Source organism: Mangifera indica, chromosome 16 (genome assembly GCF_011075055.1).
Source record: "Mangifera indica cultivar Alphonso chromosome 16, CATAS_Mindica_2.1, whole genome shotgun sequence".
In the NCBI taxonomy this organism is placed as follows: domain Eukaryota; kingdom Viridiplantae; phylum Streptophyta; class Magnoliopsida; order Sapindales; family Anacardiaceae; genus Mangifera; species Mangifera indica.
The window spans coordinates 9,709,101-9,725,542 of NC_058152.1; the positions used below are offsets into that span (position 1 = coordinate 9,709,101).

General features: G+C 33.1%; 1 protein-coding gene and 2 pseudogenes across 1 annotated transcript; 2 read left to right on the forward strand and 1 right to left on the reverse strand.

The window, feature by feature from the left end:
* Positions 1-3,551: 3,551 nt before the first annotated feature.
* On the reverse strand, positions 3,552-4,902 carry LOC123198917 (UPF0235 protein C15orf40 homolog; the record flags this gene model as incomplete). The annotated part of the gene is made up of 3 exons (XM_044613725.1): positions 3,552-4,066; positions 4,516-4,604; positions 4,692-4,902. Coding segments are annotated over 3 exons (429 nt in total), but the record flags the coding sequence as incomplete, so codon positions are not given.
* A 5,726-nt stretch (positions 4,903-10,628) lies between these two features.
* Positions 10,629-13,215, forward strand: LOC123199072 (annotated as a pseudogene).
* A 1,163-nt stretch (positions 13,216-14,378) lies between these two features.
* On the forward strand, positions 14,379-16,060 carry LOC123198918 (annotated as a pseudogene).
* The last annotated feature ends 382 nt before the right edge of the window (positions 16,061-16,442 follow it).

The window sequence follows — 16,442 nt, forward strand, 5'->3', positions numbered from 1 at the left end:
TGTAAGTTAGTTTATTACTTAGTTCTCAGGATTGTAACAAAAACGAAAACACAACAAAATTGGTTGCCATCTTTCTGTTATGCTAATATAAGTTCGGGTGCTTTCTTATCGACCACAGGAAACTCCTCATGGCTGTCGTCTTTTGGTTTATATGATTTTCGATTCTATGAAAGAGTGAATGGTTTTAAGGCGGGAATTTTTATTGCCAGAATAGATAGGAAAATTGTTGTTTGGACAGCGAATTATGACAACCTCCAGTTGCCGCCGATGTTACATTGATTCTTAAATGCGCTGGTAGATTCATTCAACAATCACTAAAAGGTCAGGCGACATGCATTGTGTGAATTTCTAAACCTTTTGCAAAAGCACCGATGCTTTACTCAGGGAATTTTATTTTCTATAATTCTGATGAGGTCATATGGCAGAATTTGTACTCCCTACCAGTTCAACGTCTCCTAGAGGGATAAAGATGGTTTCAAGAGTCTTGGAAACCAATCAATCAACCGGGATGTTTTTGCTTAAGATGTAGAAATATGAAAACCTTGTACAGTACCCAAAGGATACTACAGACAGAAGAACACATGCATATTGGCTATCTTGAAGAGCCAGAACGGGTAACAATGTGTCGTTAAACCTGGATGTTGATGGCCCTTTTTACCTGCTTAAAGAGGACCCTTAGGAACCCATAAGTGTTTACCTAAAGGTCTTTGTAGCCTTAATGTGTATTCTGTTCAAATGATTAGGAGATCAGGTGTCATTGTCTTCCAGGATATGCAAGAATTAAAGAGGGCAGCTGAGTTTCAGGCTGTCAAAAGAATTTCTCAGCAAAAAGTTGCAAAAGGTAGGCTGGAAATATCAAGTACACCATTGAGACAGTAATATTTCATTGGAAGATGGTTCATATTCCAATCCAAAATCACAATCCAAGGAAGAATGTGAAGCAGCAAGTTTAAAAGATTGTTTCTGTGAAGCTGCAATATTCAAAGATAAGGAAAATGCACAAAACACAAACTTCCCATGAGATATGGACCATGACAATAGGGAAATTCAAACTATATCATAATCAAAGCAGGTAATTCAACATCTGCATTTGCCACCAAAGGAGAAGCTGCCAATAAAGGAAGCAAAAAAGAGCATCAAGCAGATATTTTAATTGCCAGTGTTTCACTGACTTCTTTTACACTCACTATTTTGACAGTTGGAACCCTCATTTACAGGAATCAAGTTTGCACATATAATAGCATTTGCACCAACAGCAAAATTCTATTATATGATGGTTGAAAGAGACGTTTCAGATAGCTGCAGACGAAGCTTCTGCAATAATGACTGAAGGATAGTTAGATAATTAATTCAAAAATTTATTAGCAGATAATAAAATTAACAGATGTTACATCAACACTTAAATTTGCTGGTCGATTCATTCAACAATCACTAGAAGGTCAGGAGACATCCATTGTGTGAATTTCTAAACCTTTTGCAAAAGCATGAATGCTTAATTCAGTAAATTTTATTTTCTATAATTCTGATAAGGTCCTATGGCAGAATTTTGTACACCCCACCAACACATTGTTACCATGTCAACATCTCTTAGCAGGGAAACAAGTGGTTTCTAGAGCCTTGGAAACTAATCAATCAACCAGGATGTTTTGGCTTAAGATGCAGAAGGATGAAATCCTTGTGCAATACCCAAAGGATACTACAGACAGAAGCACACATGCCTATTGGCTATGGCAATGTGTCGTTAAACGTGGATGTTGATGGCCATTTTTACCTGCTCAATTAAACAGATTTCAATATAAATAATACTACATCAGGAGACAATTCTACAGAAGCAACAATCTATCTGATGAAAATTAATATGGATGTGATCTTTCAACTCTATTCAAATAAATTAAAACATAACAACAATAGGTCAATTCTCTGGGCTTCCTTAAGTGTTCACCCATGGGACTCTGTAGCCTTAAAGGGTATTGTGTTCAAAACAATCAAGAAATCAGGCGTCGATGTCTTCCAGGATATGCAAGAATCAAAGAGGGCAGCTGAGCCTCAGGCTGTCAAAAGAATTTCTCAGCAGAAAGTTGCAAAAGCTAGGTTGGAACATCAAGTACACCAATGAGACAGTAATATTTCATGAGAAGATGGTTCATATTCCGATCCGAAATCACAATCCAAGGAAGAATGTGAAGAAGCAAGTTTGAAAGATTGTTTCTGTCAAGCTGCAATATTCAAAGACATGGAAAATGCACAATACACAAACTTCCCATGACACATGGGCCATGAAAACAGGGAAATTGAAACTATATCATAATCAAAGCAGATAATTCAACATCTGCATTTGCCACCAAAGGAGGGGCTGCCAATAAAGGAAGCAAAAAAGAGCATCAAACAGATATTTTAATTGCCAGTGTTTCACTGACTGCCTTTACACTCATTATTTTGACAGTTGGAATCCTCATTTACAGGAATCCAATTTGCACATATAATAGCATTTGCACCAATGGCAAAATTCTATTAGAAGAGGACGTTGGTCCAAAATGATTTACTAACTCGGAACTATTGGAAGTGACTAACCATTTCAATGAAGAGATTTGGTAGAGGAGCATTTGGGACAATTTTGCAGGGAAATATTTAAGAGAGTTATTTGTTCCCAGGATGTTTGTGGTGTGTGTAACTTCATTTCTTCAAGAATGCTGTGAGTAGGTTCATTTGAACTAATATTAGAGACGCTTGCTTAACGATTTGCTTCTAAAGAGAATCAAATCCGACCTCCTACCCAAAAAAATTGAAGGAAAAACTAAAAAACTAACCAAATTAGAGTCACAACTCTCCTTGTCCAAACACAAGAACAATCTAAGACTAAAAGGAATCAACTTTGTCTTCTCTCATTTTCTGAATTTTGAATATGGAAAATATGAAATGATTTTCATGAAATTCATGTTGTCATGTAACTCTTACATTAAAATAATATCTACAAGATGTTCCTGGATTGAGTGAATTCATTTAACTTCACTTGAAAAACAAAAATATCAAATAGAAAGAAAATGAGAGGCAAAGTTTGCAACATAAGCCAAGAAAGTCGGACACTTTGTCGAATTCCTCTACACATCAATACTCTAAAGTTAACATTTTCTCCAATTCTGCTCAAACTGTCTAGAAATTTCAATTTGGACACAAAGCACTCAACAAAAGTTGAGAGGAAAATCAAGAATCTTAACGATAATCTTACAAAAAATAGTAAAGACAAAAATAAATAGAGTTCAAACACAGAAATAATACAGATTTACATAGTTCGGATTGGGTTTTCTGTAGGAGAGTTAGTACGTGCTGGTGCTTCACATGCTAGTGCTTCACAGAAAGGGAAATGTAAGGCAATTTTTGTGTGGCTTTCAATGCTAAATTCTAGTTTGAATGGCTGCTATTATACAATGGTTGAGAGAGACATTTCACATAGCTGCAGACCAAGCTTCTGCAGTAATTGACTGAAGGATAATTAGATTATTAATCCAGATATTTATTAGCAGATTACTTGATAAGAAACTACAAGCCAGCAATAAATAATTGGACCATAGCTACATTCATCGTGTGGTGACTGTATTTTATCCTTGATATAAATTCAAAAGAAAATCTCAACCAAAAATAAATTGAAGAGAAGAAGATAATAGATGGGAAAGGATTCATGATAAAAACGACCTAATTAGAAAACAATACATAGTAAAATTAAACTACAGTACTCTTGCAGTAACAACTCTAACTAATACAGATAACCTTTTGCAGGTGAAGTATGACAACCAATACCTGTTCTGAAGCATCCTAATCTTCATCATGCCAATATTTCAGAGTCAACTGCTGAATGAATCATCCCGATTATCCAGCTTTTGTTGGGATGAAGAAAGGAATTCAAGCAAACAGATGCACATCTATTATTTCACCTTTTAGTTTAGGACTTTGACGCTTTGTCCAAAGCATTAAAAACATTTTGTGGAGTAAACTCTTCGACAACCACAATTTTTACCCTTGATTTAAATCCAGAACCTATAGACACTTGCCTCCTTTTCACCCCTAAAACCTGAAACAAGGAAGAGCGAAATTATGAATTCCCATTCTATTAAACATGACTTCCCATCATGCATAAAACATAAATCAGGAATAAAAAATTGAATGAAAGGGGGAAAAGGGTCAAAGACTACAACAATGTTACCAAGTAAAAACTTTTACTCCACAATTATAAAAATTAATTTAGACCATGTCAAGGTGCATCCAGTAGAACTTAAATCTACTATCACCTACAGAATGTTCTTATGAATGTGCTTAGTTTAGGTTAATTCTCTTGCCCACTTGTCCTTTTTTTTTTTTTTGGGTAACTTGTCCATTCATGCTTTCAGGATATGTAAAGGGAAATTTTTGGATTGGACCAACAAGAAGGAAAGATAAACAGCATCCACACTCTTTCTTAGCATCCCCTTTCGTTTTCAAAAAAGAAAAAGGAAAAAAATTGAAAACCCAACTAAAACTCACCGAGCTGATGTACTCGAGAAGTGCCGCGTTCGCTTCGCCGTCCTTCGCCGGCGCGTCAATTTGCACTCCCACAGCCTCATCACTCACATCTTCGAATAACAAAACAACATCAACACACAAATGAAAATTTAAAAAAATAAAGAAAAAAAATCAGATAATCAAAATTTTATACGAACCTGTAATAGAGGACACTTTGGAGCCGGGCTTGGCGTGGATGGTGATGGCCACCGAGGTGGAAGAAACGAAGCGAATACATGAAGGGAAATTGTCGTTTTGAGTTTTGTTAGCGGAGGCTTGCAAGGACTGAGTTGACTCGTCCAATTTCGCCTTCGCTTTGCCTTTTTTTCGCTGGCGCCATATCGGTACGTCCAGTTTGGCAACGGGGAATGTTTAGCGCGATGAGTGCTCAACGTTGAGCAATAGAGGTGGGCCGTCACGGCCCCAAAAAAATACCAGCCCATGGCCGGTGCATGCTCAGCCTTGAGACCGTTTGCCTACACTTACTTGATTACTCTCCAGCATTGATGTAGTAGTTGTTGTCTATAGTTATTTGTTTATTTATTTATTTTCTATAAATATTACCCTAATTTTATTCCATTTTTTCGTAACTGTTCAACTTTCATTTCTCAAATCAAAGTAATATAATCTCTTTTAATTCTTAATTTTTTTTCATTTTATTTTAATTTTTATAATTTTTTCAATTATATTTCTTTTCTCAAAATCATTTCAACAAGGGTTATAATTCAAAAAATTCAATTATTTTTAATTATTTTAACAGTAATTATTTTTTATTATTTTAGATGAAAAATCACAATCACAATTGCGAATACCAAAAAAATGAAAAAAAAAAGCCAAAAGTTTGGAAGCACTTTAGTTAAGCAAAAGAAAACATTGGTGGTAACATGATTCAACATACAATATACAAATATTATCATTTAAGCTTAACATGTACAAGTTCAAGTGGTATTCGACAACTCCATAATCATATCACGAGCATTAAAAAAATGTTACAATACTTAAAAGGTAAAAACAAATTTCATTCATAATGTAGTGACATATAAATCTATTTTATGGTGACAAATTATTTTATATTAAAATTGTGTCATTTAATAAATTTAATTGTATAAGATGAAATAAAATTAACACAAGAGATGAAATAGGAATAAAGAAAAATTAAAATTGATGTTAAAACTTCTTAGACCTCATTATGTTTAATGTTAAAATCCTATAAAGGTTACGAAAATGTTATTACTCAATATTTTAATATACAACTATAAACATGTTAACTAAAAAGCTTTTATTTTTTAGTTAACATATTTGAGAAGTTGAATATGATGTAATGAATATTTTAGAACCTTTAAAAAAAATTCCTCTATTCAATTTTTTTACAATTTATTATGAATAAACAATTTGTTAGAAATTATCGGGGAAATTTTGGAGACCCCTTTATTATTGACAATAGAATGTGTTAGAAAAATTTTACCTAAAATGTGTTTAAATTATCAAATAGATAGAAGTTTGGGTTTATTTAAAGGTAGTTTCAAACTTTTTTTTGGTGAATTTACAAATTACATAAATATTGATTATTTGTCTGAAATTTTGAGTGAAAATGATCAATTTGGTATTATTGCATAGTGGAGAGCACATAAAAAATATTTTTCAATACCAACTTTTAGTGTTAGTGATGTGTATTAGATGATATATGATTAAGTTTATATTCAAGTATTTTTTAAAATATTATATGCAGGAAAGATTGAGAGACTGTGGATTTCAAATTGCAAAATCAGGTTGTTAAAATTATATTTAAAAATTTTAAAAATTCAGATATAGTTCAAAGTAAAAATATATTATACTTGTAAATTATAATACATATCATTTTTTTTCCATGTATGATTTTCTTTATTTTATTGGTTTGATTATCTTTTATCGTATTACTGAGATTTTTTTCTTCCATAAACAAGAGTTTTTAAATAAATTTTTATAAATACTATCCTCATGTAACTTAAAAAATTATGAATTTTAATAATTTTACAAAAAATAAAAAGTTTAATTATTGGTGAACTAGCTCATAAAACATGCAGGCTAGCTCATCAAAAAGCTCACAAAAGCACGCTTGTCATGCTATGGGCCATGTTTTGAGCCTTACAAAAATGCAAGATGGCCTCAAGCACGGTATGACAAGGTTTGTGGTATAATGAGTTGTGCCAAATTTAAATTGGTCAAACCCATCATTAATTTTACTGAATGAGATACTAAGATTCTCAAATATTAATTAGTAGTTGGAGATTTAAATTTAAAAGGTTAACTTATTTTTCGTTTCTTTTTGAAAATTAAAGAATAAACATAATTAGTTATTAAATAATATTTTCTTTAATTTGTTGTTGGAATTTTCTAACTTAAAATAATATAAGCATTAACGTCTATTGAATTTGTTTGGTTCAATTTCTTTCGATAAAAAATATTACTATACTTAAGTTTTTGTAAATGGTTAGTTGCCTAGTGAAAATTATTATTTTTTAGTAAAAAATTTTCAACTCAAATTTTATTTAAACCAAAAATCCTAAAACGTTATTTAAAATTATAAAAAATAAAATAAAAAATATCAATGAGAAGCCCAATAAAGTTATATATATTTACTATCACTATCCTCAATTGATATGAAAGTTTTTACCAAAAAAAATTAAACCAAACTTTGGTGGATTTATAAGTAAGAATACGAAAAGACAAACAAAAGAAAATAAACAGTGAGTTATTAATGTGGTTTATCTGATAATAGTAAACGTTGATGGTCACGGTGTTATTATTACTAAAACAATAACATAGTTATATTATTGAAACAATTAATTGATAAGAATATTTTTTGGTGTGTTTACTCTTTCTATCATTTTTTTATTATTAATAATTGATAGCAGCGAAAGTTAAAGTTATATGTAGCATTATCTTGTAAAGCATAAAAGTTGATGGTCTGATAGTTTTTGTCATGATCCTGGTATTGTAGGAAAGTAATTACACTTCAATTGTGATTATTAAAGTTAGGAAAAGTGACTCCAAGATAATATGAAACAATTATTGAATGTTCAATATATTACAATAATCATGATAGATTTGGTTCGTGTTTCCTATTTATGGATTCTTAATGAGGTCACATCTAGTTTAAAACGTTTTCTTCAAGTTATGAGCTACAACAATGTTTATTTGCTAGTTGTCGATCACTTTAATAGGTCCTATTGTTATTTAAACAAATTTTAATCACCCTAGTTGCAAGACAATTGACATAATACTCACACTTGTAAGAAATCTATCAAATAGAGACAACTGACAATAAGTACTTTATATAGTTCATGGATGATTTTTCAAGAATGACTTAAGTTTATTTAATGCAAAGAAGTTATGTTTTTAATCTGTCCAAGAAGTTTAAAGCTCATTTTGAAACCCATAGTGGTTGCAGGATAAAGGCTTTTAGGTCTAGTAGAGGTAAGGAGTATAAATCTTCCAAATTTGACAAAATTTTTGAAGATAAAGGCGTGGAACATCAACTTAAAATTAGTTACTCTCCTTCACAAAATGGAGTTTCAGAAAGAAAAACAAAACAATCATGGAAACGACAAAGTGCACGTTGATAGAGAAGTATTTGCCCAAAAAATTATGGGATGAAACTATCTATACAACAGTTTATCTTTTGAACAAGTTGGCTTATGGTGCAGTTAAAAGGCAAGATTCTACTAGAAGCTTGGAGTGATATAAAACAATAAAATTATACAAATACACTTTTGAATACACCATTGGATACATAAATGATGTGTTATCATGTGATTAAGTGATTTTAAATTAAAGATAGAGTAATTATTAATCATCTGATAACATATTATATGTGCATCTAATTGTATTCTAAAAAGTATATATACATAGTATTGTTCAATAGAAAACTAATTGTAAAACATTTAACAATTGTTGAATCATTGAATTATGTGCAAATTCCTGGTAAAAACCAACACAAGTTAGAAGAAAACATTGAAAATGGAAAATTTCTTATCTATAGCCCTCAAGCCAAAGGTATCAAGTAGTAAATCTCAAAACACAAAAGATTGTGACTAGTAAGTTTGTTGAGTCTGATGAGAATGCACAATGGAATTAGAAAGAATCAAAAGGTGGAGAAGAAGTCTACTTTAGAAGTTTTTTATTCAAACAAAGCACATGAGGTGGAGTTGTATGATAATTACAAAACCCATCTTTGGAATCTCTAGTTAGAAATATCAAATCATTGCAAAATGTTTATAAGAGATGAAGCTTTGTTGCCATAGAGCTCACATACTCTGATATATGATACATATCGTATAATACGATATAATACGATACAGATAGAAAATGATACGTATCATAAGGTGTATCGAATTAATACGATACAGTAAACGTATTATATAATATAATATGATACAATATATAGTTCTTATACAAATTGATACATTTTAAAAAAAAAAATGAATGCATTAAGGGTGTATATGAAAAAATTTAAAATATTAAAGATGTTTATAATATTTTTTAAAATGAGGACGTCTCAATTATAATACTTTATTAATAATTTATTATTTTAATTTTTAAAAGGTATATTATGCAATATGATACACAATATAGTAATTTGAATTTTTGATATATTATATGATACACAATTTAACTATTATAGTTTGAATATTTTAAAATCATTTATATATAGATATCATTTAACAAAATTAACAAAATTATAGTTTTTTAAAACATAATATATATACGTGTAAAATAAATATAAAATATATATACAATATACATATACAAAAAATAATAAAATAAATCTGAAAAAATAAGTTGTATACCTAATCTAATTGTTTATTGAAAAATTTTATCAAACATAGTTTTATATATTATATATATTATTTATATATATATATATATATATATATATATATATATATATATATATATTTTTTTTTTAAATACGGTTTATAGTTTGGTTCGATTGAAAAATTACTTAAACCATAATCCGAAAGAAAAAAACAGTTTAAAAAATTTTAATTAAACCAAACTAAATCAAATCATAATTTTTAAATAATTTGATTCAATTTTATAATTTAAACTAAATTATGTACATTTTTATTCACGTCTTATCTCTTATTCATTTTTTTTCTATACATGTATATTCTGGTTAAACTTAGTTATTTGAAGTATAAAATCAGCTTGACAATGGCATTAAACTTCTTCAATCAAATCGAGGTGAATGATTAAGTTTAGAGTAGAATACCTAAAGGAGTGTGTGATGGTACCACAATTCTAGTACACCGTAGCCTAAATCTGGCAATAATTCATCTATTGTGAGGTATCCTAAAGAAACTAGAAGATACCATTTTGCCTAATGACTTGTTCTGTAGATGGATTGAGAATCAGTCCAGAACAATACAAGTAGTTTAGAGTTCTGGGCTTTTAACCAGTCCAGAACTATAATTCCTCCAATTTGAATCCCGTGTCAGTAGGGTGGGGAATATCAGCTTTCCTAGAAACCGTGTGATTGACTTGGAGAAAAGTGGGAAGGCTTAGAAATGTTATGGTAGTGGCAACGTGATTGCAGGAAGCTGCTTTGACAAATAGCATTTCTAGCTGCATCATTCTTCCAATTACCGTATGATGAATTTTCAAATTCAGATGAAAGAGACAGTTCTACAAACGTTAAGACCATTGACCACTTCATAGTCTTTTGAGCATAATATTATAATTCAAATTCAATCTAAGTTATGTATTTTTAATTTTGAGTATTCGATTAAATACTTAATTAATATGTTATAATGTAATTAAATAATTTTAAATTAAATATAAAGTAATACTTATTCATATAATAATATATCGTATCTTAATTAAGTATTCAAAACCGGGTTAACATAGCACTGCTCCATTGTTACACATGAAATATAGAGTAATCTTGTTTTTTTAAGGCTGATATGATAGTTGGGAAAAATTGTGAAAAAAAAAAAAAAATAGAAAAGGAGAAGAAGAAAAGTCAGCATACCGCAAGTACAATATTGAATGGTAATGGATGAGTATTGATAAGTCCAAGTCTTTCGAGCAACTTGACTTGGGGGAGACTTGATAAAGTTTCTTAGATCTTAAAAATATGCAGTCAGGATCCTCTTTAGTATTTAGCTCCAAGTCCATTCACTACAATTGTATTTCATTTTTTAACATTAAAATGCAGAGATTACATTTTCTTTTAATCCATTCTATCTTCTTGTTCTTCTTATTTGCCTCTTCTGTTGTTACAGCTCAACGAAGACAGTCTAATATAAGCCTGGGAACTTCTCTAAGACCTACCACAAACTCCTCATGGCCATCAAGTTCTAAACTCTACGCCTTCGGATTTTATCCGCGAGGCAATGGCTATGCCGTTGGAATTTTTCTTGCCGGAATTCCTGAGAAAACTGTCGTCTGGACAGCAAACCGCGATGATCCGCCGCTCCCCAGCAACACCACTTTGCTGTTGAGTACTGAAGGCAAGCTTGTCTTGCAATCAGCACAAGGCCAAGGTACCGATATTGCCAATCAGAATTTTGTGTCTGCCTCTTCTGCTTCCATGCTGGACTCTGGAAACTTTGTGCTTTACAACTCTAGTGGAGGAATAATATGGCAGAGTTTCGACTACCCAACTGATACTATTTTGCCAACTCAACGCCTCCTGGCAGGACGCTTAACACCAGTGGTGTCAATATAAAGAATATTACAGGAGGGTATCCAACAGGAGGAGTACTTTATTTAATGAGAGTTGATTGGGATGGGATATTCAGATTATATTCACACAATTTGAGACCAAATGGTACATGGTCCGCCGTGTGGAACTCGTCCCAAAATAAGTGTGATCCTAAGGGTCTGTGTGGCGTAAACAGCTATTGTGTTTTAAATGATCAAAAACCTGACTGTGAATGTCTTCCAGGATTTGCCTTTGTGAACCAGAGCAATCACACTTCCGGGTGTGAAAGAGATATCATTGCACAAAGTTGCAGCAATGGGCATGGACCTGTCAAATTCAAGATCCAATCATTGGAGAATACTCTGTGGGAAGATGTCTCATACTTTGATTTGTCAGAAACAACCAAAGAAGACTGTCAACAAGCATGTTTGGCAGACTGCAATTGCGAAGCTGCCTTCTTCAAGAGTGATGATAGTACGTGCAGAATGCAAAAGCTTCCTTTGAGATTTGGAAGAAGAGATATGGGTAGTGGATCAAAAACTTTTGCTTTCATCAAGGTAGGAAATGCGTCCTCTGATAGTAACAATGTGCCTGGAGAGGAGAAGAAATACCTCGGAACCAGTTTGATAATTACACTGAGCTGTGTATTTGGCGCTTCTATATTTGTTGTTTTGGCAACTTGTGGGATTTTCATCCACAGATATCAAGCCTGGTCATACAAAAGAATTCCTGGAAATGGTAATTTCAGGTTATGTGAGGACGTTGCACCGATATCATTTACTTTTGCAGAGATCGAAAAACTAACTGATGGTTTCAAGGAAGAGATTGGAAGAGGCTCTTCGGGTATAGTTTATAAAGGGACTATGATGCATTGCAATAAGTTTGTAGCTGTCAAGAAATTAGAGAACGCACTAGTTGAAGGGGAGAGGGAATTCCTGACTGAGATAAAGGTAATTGGGAGAACCCATCACAAGAATTTAGTTCGTTTGCTTGGTTATTCCTTTGATGGACCCAACAAGGTGTTAGTATACAAGTACATGAGCAATGGTTCTCTTGCTGATCTACTCTTCACACCTGAAAAACAGCTTAATTGGATAGAAAGAATGGGCATTGCTTGGGATATAGCACGAGGAATTCTTTATCTGCATGATGAGTGTCAAACGCAAATCATCCATTGTGATATAAAACCTCACAACGTACTCATGGATGAGAGTAGGTGCGCGAAAATTGCTGACTTTGGATTGGCGAAGCTGTTGAAACCAGACCAAACTAACACTTTTACCGGTATTAGAGGAACAAGAGGATATGTTGCACCAAAATGGCATCGAAATCTACCTATTACAGTGAAGGCAGATGTTTATAGTTTTGGAGTAATGTTGTTAGAGATCATATGTTGTCGAAGATGTATGGACCAAAACTTTCCAGACGATCAAGTTGTTCTCGAAGATTGGGTTTACCAATGTTTTGATGGTGGTGAGTTGAGGCAATTGGTAGGAAATGAAGAGGTTGATCTAAAACAATTGGAGAGAATGGTCAAAGTTGCACTTTGGTGCATTCTTGATGAGCCATCGCTACGCCCTTCAATGAAGAAAGTTTTACTTATGCTAGAAGGAACTGTTGAGATTCCAATTCCTCCAAGTCCTACTTCTTTTCTTACTTGCATCTGAGTCTTGGTATAGAAAATATAACACAATGGATTTGCCAGTTTAATTTCCTTCTTTCAAATGTATTTATGTAGTTTAAAGAGTGAATTTATGTTCCACTTCCACTCATACAATAATAATCTTTTTGTATAGCTAAAAATCATAATTTAGAATAAGGTAACTTCATTGCCAACAGAGTACGGTCCACAATTTAATTTTGATATGTTAACAAATTTTGAACTCATGTAATTTTTGTTGCCTTAGTGCTCGCACTTTTGTCAGCTGCCCTTTGGGGTTTATCGCTTGATTAATTCAAATTTATCTAAGAATATTTAGTTTTGGATTGTTAAACCATTTTTATTTTAGCACAAAGTGAAAATCCTGAACAAAATATTTTTCAAAGAGACTGAAGCCACCCTGATAATCTACTTAAGTATGACCATGGAATGCCAGTAAGGTTTGTTGCTAGAAGGCACAAAAAATCTTTGACTGTTCTTCAGTATTTTTTTACCTACAACTATTGTACCAGATAAATTAAAGTTCCACAAACATAATAGAGGTTCATACCCAAGTCTTCACCTTAAAAACTCTAATGTTCTATCAATTATGTTAACCCTTAGAGTCCAATTCTTCACTGCTTAACATACCACTAGGAAAATGCAAATTTCACATTCTTAAAAATATGCAAGGACTCTATTTGTTCCATTCATAAAATTTATTTCATTTGTTAACATTAAAATAGAGATTACTTTTCTTTTATCCATTCTATCCTCATGGCTGTCAGTCTTATGGTTTTATGTTTTGGATTCTATGAAGACAGTTATTATAAGGCGGGAACTTATTCTAATAGATAGGAAAATTGTTCATGGACATCAATTTTGAAACCTAGCCTTCGGATGTTATCCCGAGGCAATGGCGGTGGCGGGATTTTCAACAATGCCTGAATTCAGGAGAAAATGCGTCTGGATTTCTAAACCTTTTGCAAAAGCACGTGCTTGATTCAGGGAATTTTATTTTCAATAATTCTGAAGGTCAACAATCAACAAGGCCAAGGTACCGATATTGCCAATCAGAATTTTGTGTCTGCCTCTTCTGCTTCCATGCTGGACTCTGGAAACTTTGTGCTTTACAACTCTAGTGGAGGAATAATATGGCAGAGTTTCGACTACCCAACTGATACTATTTTGCCAAACTCAACGCCTCCTGGAAGGAAATGAGTTGTTTCCAGGTGTTTCAGAAAACAGATCCTTCCACAGGAAACGGCTTAAGATGCAAAGAGATGGGAACCTGTTCAGTATCACCGAATCCGATGACACAGTCCATATGCCTATTATGCGTATGTACAGATGGCAAGGTGTAATGTGACACTTACCTTGGTGTTGATGATCTTTCCTGCTTAACACAGTGTGTCAATATAAAGTATTGCAGAAGTGTATCCAACAGGAGGAGTACTTTATTTAATGAGAGTTGATTGGGATGGGATATTCAGATTATATCACACAGTTTGAGACCAAATGGTACATGGTCCGCCGTGTGGAACTCGTCCCCAAAATAAGTGTGATCCTAAGGGTCTGTGTGGCGTTAACAGCTATTGTGTTTTAAATGATCAAAAACCTGACTGTGAATGTCTTCCAGGATTTGCCTTTGTGAACCAGAGCAATCACACTTCGGGTGTGAAAGAGATTTCATTGCAGAAAGTTGCAGCAATGGGCATGGATCTGTCAAATTCAAGATCCAATCATTTGGAGAATACTCTGTGGGAAGATGTCTCATACTTTGATTTGTCAGAAACAACCAAAGAAGACTGTCAACAAGCATGTTTGGCAGACTGCAATTGCGAAGCTGCCTTCTTCAAGAGTGATGATAGGACGTGCAGAATGCAAAAGCTTCCTTTGAGATTTGGAAGAAGAGATATGGGTAGTGGATCAAAAACTTTTGCTTTCATCAAGGTAGGAAATGCGTCCTCTGATAGTAACAATGTGCCTGGAGAGGAGAAGAAATACCTCGGAACCAGTTTGATAATTACACTGAGCTGTGTATTTGGCGCTTCTATATTTGTTGTTTTGGCTAACTTGTGGGATTTTCATCCACAGATATCAAGCCTGGTCATACAAAAGAATTCCTGGAAATGGTAATTTCAGGTTATGTGAGGACGTTTCACCGATATCATTTACTTTTGCAGAGATCGAAAAACTAACTGATGGTTTCAAGGAAGAGATTGGAAGAGGATCTTCAGGTATAGTTTATAAAGGGACTATGATGCATTGCAATAAGTTTGTAGCTATCAAGAAATTAGATAAGGCACTAGTTGAAGGGGAGAGGGAATTCCTGACTGAGATAAAGGTAATTGGGAGAACCCATCACAAGAATTTAGTTCGTTTGCTTGGTTATTCCTTTGATGGACCCAACAAGGTGTTAGTATACGAGTACATGAGCAATGGTTCTCTTGCTGATCTACTCTTCACACCTGAAAAACAGCTTAATTGGATAGAAAGAATGGGCATTGCTCGGGATATAGCACGAGGAATTCTTTATCTGCATGATGAGTGTCAAACGCAAATCATCCATTGTGATATAAAACCTCACAATGTACTCATGGATGAGAGTAGGTGCGCGAAAAATTGCTGACTTTGGATTGGCGAAGCTGTTGAAACCAGACCAAACTAACACTTTTACCGGCATCAGAGGAACAAGAGGATATGTTGCACCAGAATGGCATCGAAATCTACCTATTACAGTGAAAGCAGATATTTATAGTTTTGGAGTAGTGTTGTTAGAAATCATATGTTGTCGGAGATGTATGGACCAAAACTTTCCAGACGATCAAGTTGTTCTCGAAGATTGGGTTTACCAATGTTTTGATGGTGGTGAGTTGAGGCAATTGGTAGGAAATGAAGAGGTTGATCTAAAACAATTGGAGAGAATGGTCAAAGTTGCACTTTGGTGTATTCTTGATGAGCCATCGCTACGTCCTTCAATGAAGAAAGTTTTACTTATGCTAGAAGGAACTGTTGAGATTCCAATTCCTCCAAGTCCTACTTCTTTTCTTACTTGCATCTGAGTCTTGGTATAGAAAATATAGCACAATGGATTTGCCAGTTTCATTTCCTTCTTTCAAATGTATTTATGTAGTTTAAAGAGTGAATTTATGTTCCACTTCCGCTCATACAATAATAATCTTTTTGTATAGCTAAAATCATAATTTAGAATAAGGTAACTTCATTGCCAACAGAGTACGGTTCACAATTTAATTTTGATATGTTAACAAATTTTGAACTCATGCAATTTTTGTTGCGTTAATGCTTGCACTTTTGTCAGCTGCCCTTTGGGGGTTTATCGCTTGATTAATTCAAATTTATCTAAAAATATTTAGTTTTGGATTGTTTAAACCATTTTTATTTTAGCACAAAGTGAAAATCCAGAACAAAATATTTTTCAAAGAGATTGAAGCCACCCTGATAATCTACTTAAGTATGACCATGGAATGCCAGTAAGGTTTGTTGCTAGAAGGCACAAAAATTCTTTGACTGTTCTTCACTATTTTTTGACTACAACTATTGTACCAGATAAATTAAAGT